This window comes from Schistocerca piceifrons, chromosome X (genome assembly GCF_021461385.2).
Source record: "Schistocerca piceifrons isolate TAMUIC-IGC-003096 chromosome X, iqSchPice1.1, whole genome shotgun sequence".
NCBI classification, from domain to species: Eukaryota; Metazoa; Arthropoda; class Insecta; order Orthoptera; family Acrididae; genus Schistocerca; species Schistocerca piceifrons.
The window spans coordinates 354,549,582-354,557,555 of record NC_060149.1 but is presented as its reverse complement, the minus strand read 5'-3'; the positions used below and the strand labels follow the sequence as shown (position 1 = coordinate 354,557,555).

General features: G+C 35.7%; 1 protein-coding gene across 1 annotated transcript in view; it reads right to left on the bottom strand.

The window, feature by feature from the left end:
• LOC124721580 (ankyrin repeat domain-containing protein 16-like) overlaps positions 1 to 7,703 on the bottom strand; it is a 101,807-nt gene extending 94,104 nt beyond the window's left edge. The window contains exons 1-3 of the mRNA XM_047246624.1: positions 7,257 to 7,703; positions 4,912 to 5,100; positions 4,695 to 4,822 (exon numbers count right to left, since the gene is read on the bottom strand). Of these exons, the coding sequence (XP_047102580.1) occupies positions 4,695 to 4,822; positions 4,912 to 5,084 (301 nt within the window). The 5' untranslated portion in view covers positions 5,085 to 5,100; positions 7,257 to 7,703. The remainder of the gene's footprint in view (positions 1 to 4,694; positions 4,823 to 4,911; positions 5,101 to 7,256) is intronic.
• Positions 7,704 to 7,974: the final 271 nt, after the last annotated feature.

Genomic DNA, 7,974 nt, shown 5'->3' with positions numbered 1-7,974 from the left:
GGTATCCAGAGCCTGTTGTATATCATGCACAAATAGGTCCAGCTGTGTCTCGCATGACTGCTGTTTCCTAAAACCGTGCTGGTTTCTGCAGATGAGCTTCTCAGAGTCTACAAAGGTCATTATGTATGAACACATAATATGTTCCATGATTCTACAACAAATCGATGTCAGTGAAATTGGCCAGTAATTATGTGCATACAATTTTCTATCCTTTTTGTAGATTGCTATGACCTGGGCCTTCTTCCAGTCCTGTGGAACTTTCCGCTGTTCCAATGATCTCTGACAGATGATGGATAAGAATGGTGCTATATTTGTAGCATAGTCAACATATAATCTTAAGGGGATACTGCATGGGCCAGATGCCTTCCTGGTGTCTAAGGATACACTAACCACTTCACATGGTTCACCCGCGTTCAAGATGACCTTCGACGGCTACCAACAACAGTGTCAGGAACATAAATGAAACTGTGCATACCAATTGAAGACTGACTGTCCGAAAGATTGCAGAAGAATGTAACACTTCAGTTGGATCATGCCATGAAATCCTAACACAACATCTAGGAAAGCATCAAGATGCTGCGAAGTTTGTCCCAGGACTCATGATTCAAGACAAGACCTTTGCCTCACTATCTGTGAAGAGCTTCCGGATCACGCAAATGAAAACAATATGTTCCTTAAGAGAATCACAGGACTTTTTTTTATTTCTTAAGTTGAAAACCCTGTTGAAAGGATGAAGATTTGCAGCAACAGATGAGATAAAAGAAAATTCGCAGATGGCCCTTCTAGTGATCCAGCAAGAGGTGTACCAAGACTGCTTCTGGAGGTGGAAACAGTGTTGGGAGCGATGTAGCAATCATCGAGGAGAGTTATTTTGAAGGAGACAATGCACAATAAATAAAATGCAAGCACAGAAAAATTTTGTGGACAAAGTTCTGGAATTTTCTGAACAGACCTCATACATATAGTTTCAAACTGATGGGAAAGGGGGGGAGGGGGGAGGAGGTGGGGTAGAAGCTATTGGTATATCTGTAAATGAGGCCACATACATCAACTAACACTATGAACTATATATCTATCTGCATATTTTAAAGCATTACCCAACATATTACTCCAACCTTGACTTAGACATCACATGTAACAGATATAATCTTAAGAACCCCCTGCTCTGAAAAGGTTGCTCTCCTCAAATCACTCCTTTCACCCTGTATCTGATCCCCACCTCATCCCCCCCCCCCCCACCACCATTCTCTCTTTCCCTCTCTCTCTGCCTCCATCCTTTCATCCCTAACTCTGAACCCAAGAAAACACTGCTATTTATGTATAATTTTACCACTGTTGGCAACATAATTATTGTATTGTACTTAAAGTCTGCAACAGGTCACCTGATTATTTAGACAAGTATGAAATTCAACCTATATAAACTTGACAGAAACAGATTTGTATACCTCCTGAAATATTTATTCCAACATATGTATTCAGCTACTCAAACAAATATCTCTACAATCCTTTAAAACTTATTCCAAAATAATAAAGTTGTTATGATATATAGTCTTTGTACTTTGAGATAATGTTTCTGATTTGGTATATGTTCTTTGCACCTAGTAGTTTCCAGAACCAGTCTTTGTTTGTAAAATAAGACAGTTTACATGTCAAGTGTTATGATACAGAAAGGACCCTTTGACCACAAACACACACACACACACACACACACACACACACACACACACACACTCTCTCTCTCTCTCTCTCTCTCTCTCTCTCTCTCTCTTCTCTTGCATTATCAAATGAACTACTCTCCGATATCTCAGAATGTGCCATATCAACTGAGCCCTTATTTTTTTTGGGTCAAGTTGGTTTTTTCCTCCCCTGTTTGATTCAGCGTTTCATTAGATACCCAATCTATTTATCTAATATTCAGAATTTCTCTGTAACACAACATTTCAAACTCTATTCACTTCTTATTTGTACTGCTTAATGTTCGCATTACAGTTCCACTTCACAGTTCACTTCCAACAACTACTTTTAGAGAAGACTTTGTAACACTTAAATTTATATTTAATGTTGACCAATCTTTCTTTTCTATCAAAGGTTTGCTTCCTAAGAAAACTCCTGTACTATTTTTAATGCTAGTTCCCCCAGTCTCACATAACATAATTTAACTACTTTGTTGTTTTGTTTTTATTGGTGTTCACCTTATGACCTCTTTTCAAGGCACTGCCCATTCTCTTCAAATGATCTTCCATGACCTTTCCATCTCATATAGATTTATAACGTCAATGGAAAACCTTAACGATTTATTTCTTCTCGCTAACCTTTAATTCCTTTTCAAATTTTCCTTCAGTTGCCTTTGTCACTCAATGTACAAATAGCACAACATGGGTGATAGGGTATAACCCTATCTCACTCCCTTCTTAGCAGCTACCTTCCTTTATGTCTTTTGATACTTACAACCGCAGTCTGGTTTTAGTACATGTTGTAGATAGTCTATTGCTCCCTGCATTTTATCCTGGATCATGTCCAAATTTCAAAAAGTGTATTCCAGTCAATAGTGTCAAAAGCTTTCTCTAAATCTCCAAAGTTAGGTTTCTATTTCTTCTGACTAATTTAAGACAAAACAGATGGTTCGGTAGTACTCATACCTCTTAGCACCTGCCTTCTTTGTTATTGGTATTTTTAAATTCCTCTGGGAGTACTTCATCCGTTAACATAGTCTACATAGTAAATGTAACATTTCTGTCATGACTGTTTCTCCCATAGATCTTAAATCTTCTGACAAAATATCGTCTACTCCAGGTGCCTTTTTTCAACTTTTATCTTTTAGTGTTTGGTCAAATTCTTCTCGCAGCAGCACATCATGCATTCATCTTTTTCTTCCCTTGCCCTTACATTGTCTTCAAATTTCTTACCTTTATATGGCCCTTCTATATATTTCTTTCAACTTTCAGCCTTCTCTCTCATGCTTAGTAATGACCTCTCGTCTGAGCTCTATGTTCATACAGCTGTTTCTCTCTTCTGCAAAGGTTTCTTTAACTTTTCTTTAATTGGCATCATGCCATGCATGATTTCACAGCTTTGCATTTCTTCTCTATGCATTCCTACTTTGACACTTTCCACACTCTCTCTCACTTTGGGCAGTTGTATTCTCTTCGGTCTGTATCATTTTCTGCATTTTTTATATTTTTTCCCTTTCCTCAACAGAGTTTAATATCCCAGTAACACCACATTTCTTGTTGGCATTATATTTTCTCTATTTTATCCTCTGAGCCCATCAGTACTTCATCTCCCAAGGCTATCCATTCATCTTCTATTTGATTTTTTCCCCACAGTTTCAGTTCGTAGTTGTCTAATACTAACTTTGAACAATTTCTGGTTGTTCTAACTTATTCAGGTCTCTTCCCTTTAATCTCCTTCCTTTCTGCAACTTCTTCTGTTATAAATAATATATTATGGTCCCTTGTGGAGATCTGAAAGGTGGAACTATTTCACATTTACAATATTTTACCCAAGAGGCCTAAAGGAGGGAGTAGAGCTGCATGTCTTCATGGAATATAATTGCTGCAGTTTCCTCTCGCTTTCTTCGGTGCTGCAAAGGATCATATTGGCTAATGTTGCATGGTCAGATCATCAATCATAAAAAATGTTGCTGTTTAATTACGGAAAAGGCTATTGTACCCAATTCCCAAAATAGGAGAAAATAATTATGATATTTCCAGTTTCAGTTGTCCTTGCTATCACCCAAGAGATAGCTACACAACGGACGGATTGCAAAGTCTCATAAAACATTTCATAACCTCGCACCAACACTTTCAGAGGCCAACAACGGGTATAGGCAAGAAAGACTCGTAAGCTTGTCAGCACTTCAGAACATAAGATATGCAATAATAATACTACTAATAATAATACGATTTTTGCCCTATATGTATCCTGCCAGTAGCATTGAGGTTATTTCCTGATGCCTTAACACACGTTCTATCATCCTATCCCTCCTTCTAGTAAGTGTTCTGCACATATTCCTTTCCTTGCCAATCTTGGAGGGAACTTACTCATTTCTTATGCTATTATTCCACTTAATTTTCAGCATCATACTGTACCACCACATCAAAAATGTTTCATTTCTCTTCTTTTCCAGTTTTCCCAAAGTCTATAATTCACTTCCATACAATGCTGTGCTCCAGATATGTCTTCTTCAAATTAAGGCCTATGTTGATACTGATAGGCTTCTCCTGGTAATGAATTTTTTCCCTTTGCCTGTGTTTGTATGATTCTTATGCCCTCCATACTTCGTCCATCATGCTTATTTTGATTTTATTGTAACACAACTCCCTCACTCCATTTACTAGGCAATCCTCAATTTTGATGTTTAGTTTATTGCTAGTCTCAGTTCTGCAACCCCTTATTATTTTTGTATTACAATATAGTTATTATAGTTATATTATTAAACATTGACTAGCAGTAAGGGTGTATAACAATTGTTTATTCTGTCTCTCACAATCTATTTTTCTTGGAATTACTGGTTGTCATGGAACACAAACAAAAATCAACAGTAATGTTGACTGACTGACCAGGAATATGACTAACAGATGATGCTAGTGAAAATGAAACCAGCAATACCACGAAATATAAACTGTGTGGTGCAATACATTTTATTACAACTATTATAATTTCTCTATTATTACATTTTCTCATAAATGTACCTTTTTCCAGAAGATATTTCACCACACTGACATTGCAAGCTGTTACTGCCTCATGTAAACATGTTCTTCGGTCAAAATTCATGGCCTCCAGATCCTCTAGTGAGTCTACACACACCTCTACTAAGAATCTATAATATAAAAAAATAATTACATAAACCATTATTACACCATTTAGAAACAGAATTACAACATAAAATTGAGGTATTTGTTACATCACCTTAGAATCTCCAAGTCTCCCAATTTGCAGATCAAGTGAAAGGCTGTATCTCCAGATTTTACATCAGTACACATCTTGTCAGTCACTTTACAGTTACTAAAAATTTCTTTTAATTCATTTTTGTTTCTTCCAGTAACAGCATGAAATACTTTTGTCCATAACTGGTTCTCCATTTTAATAAAAAAGGTCCTGAAAAAGGAAAAAAAAAACATTACTAAAAGTGGGTAAGTCTTAGTGATGTACTTAAGTTCTGAGGTATGCTAAAAGTGAGCAAAGTTGTTTAATTTTAATTTTTAGTAATAAAGTAGCAATCAAGTCAATTTGCTGAGTGGAACAGTCTATGAGATGGGTTGTGCCAAGCAACAAAATTGTAGAAAAGACTCTAGCAAGTCACATTAGTGAACTGAAATTGAACTTGTCACCACTCCAAAAGTTAATCTGAAAATGGAAGTGTACACTTTGATTTGTATAACACATGAAAGGCCTCTAGCTTTCCCTGACTTTGTCACTACAGATGGAATAGCACAAGCTTAGATTGGGGAAGGATAAGGAAGAAAACTTGTCACTTATTTTTCATAGAAACCATAGCACCAGAGATATCTTTAAAATGGGAAAAAGGGCAATGAGTATAATATGCAATCTGAGATATAATGACACATACAGACTACATTTCAAGAAACTTTGCATTATAACATCATCTGTTTACATTTATTGCATTATATCATTTGTTAAAACGTACATACTATGCAAAGACAGTCCTTTTTTTAGCTATACAACAAGACAGCAGTCAGACCTAGCCTACATACATTTCAGTCCAGAACAACTTGTTACCAAAAACGGGTCTTACATGTTGGGATACGGATGTATAACAACCTACCAGATGGGGGGGAAAAAAAAAAAAAAAAAAAAAAAAAAAAAAAAAAAAAAAAAAAAAAAAAAAAAAACCAGAAATACCAAGCGTTTTCGCAATAAATGAAAAAAAAATTTCTTTTGGAGGAAAAATTTTACACAGTAAATGATTTTTTTGAAAAAGGTAATCAATGTTAAGAAATTTCTTAGCCTAATAATTGATCACTTAGGCTCGATTATCGTGTGTTTCCTTCAAGTATGAACAAGTGAAAGTACAATGTAATGTCTATTATCTTCTTGTAATATTGAAAAAACTGTCATGAAACAAATAAAATTGAACAATATAACAAAAAATGCATGCTGACTTGTCCCATATCATACATGCAAATTGCCTTATTTTCCTTAATGTTAGTCCGGTGTCTTAACCTGTTGGGCACCTCATCTGGTTAAAGAGAAATTAATGTTTAACATGAAATCCTGTCCATCATGCATTTTCATATGCACATTATAAGTGAAATTAAAATTTGATATGGATTACTAGCAATGACACAATTCCTTATTTCCATGAGCAACAATGTCAGAAAACAAACAAATGGCTTCTAGAACAACCAGAGATTGAATATTGGCTCTTGCAACAGCTTGTCACTTGAACAGTTTTTGAGTCTCCAGCTTTATCTTACTCTAGAGTGCAAGACCTACAACGTATTCAAAGAATTGTTTCCTGGATCTAGCACAAACCTTTTGCCCATTACTTTGTCTCAAAATCTATTTGTCATTCAGTATATTGCTTACGCATTTTACTTCCCTCCTTCCTGTTACCATGATACAATGCCTTTTTTCATTTATTTCTTGCACCCACATAATCTGACAAGTTATTTCAAGGCAATATGACTTACATTAATCAGGACAACTGAGCCAGTCATAGGAGCTGCTCCCATGGATAAAAGGTGACTTATTCAGAATTACATGATTTTTGTTATCTTTCCTGCAACTTTCTGTTTTGTCAACAATCACATGTTGCCCTGCAATACATTTGTCTCTCTTGGTTCTTCCCAGCTCTCTAAAATTTTTATTGGAACTGTTTGTCTGCCCTTTATTGTAGTAAATCATCATCTTTACTCAGAAAATCATAGATTTCAGCTCCTGCTACAACTCCAAATCATAGGGTTAAGATAACACTGTTTTTTGAGCCTCTGAGGCCAACTGAACCTACAATTAATGGATGTTGGCTGAGTCTACAATGAAAGGTGACAAGTCAATTGTAGTCAACAATTATGAATACAAAACATTATTTCTGATAAACTAATCTGTAGGCCCGAGGCCTAGGTCAGACTGACAGATAAAAGAGTCGTAAGTTGGCGGAGTGGTACTACGGGCTTCAGTTAACACAATTATTCGTTCAAATAACATAACAGACTCAGAATTACAAAACTTTGAAGAGTATTTTAATCACCACTGCTACGTGTTAGTTATTTCATACAAAATCAGTTACTTACCAGTAGCTTACAGGAGAACGAATGCAGTAACATACTAAGTCTTCAACGATTTGTTTGAATTCATGACTACATACTGGACTCTTACAGATTACCGGTATCAAATAATAGGGCTTTAATTACTCTTTGGCAGTACTCATGATAGTGAAAAAAATTACATCTCCCTACAAAAATAAACATCTCCCTCTTATAAAACACATACCCTACAGTTTCTAAAATAAATTCTTCTTCAGTATAGTAGGATTCGTACACATTAATTTTACACTTTTTCAAAATTAAAATCTTGTTTCTCTACTTATATGTAGTAGAGTTCACGTCCTAGCTTTGTTAGGAAATTATGACAAATCAGCTGTTGCGAACCATATATATGAAACACGCCATCCCCTTAATACCATAGAAGACAACGTAGAAATATTGCATGTAGAAAAGAAAGGAAGGAAACTTGATTTACTAGAGGAATTCGAGATAGCTATCCCCGAAAAGAAACAAAGCAATATTCTAAATGCACAAGAAAATTGTAAAGAAATGAGATTTTTTAGCGGGTTTTTAGAATTATTTTATGGCAGGTATGCGACTTTAAACTTGTAGCATGTCACTGACGGAGTTGCGAGAGGCTAACGATGGCACTATGGCAGACCTATGCAATAAGGCCGGTATTACACTATCAGATTTCTTTGTCCAATATCTTTGTCAAAGATATTTGATAGTGTAATAGGGACCT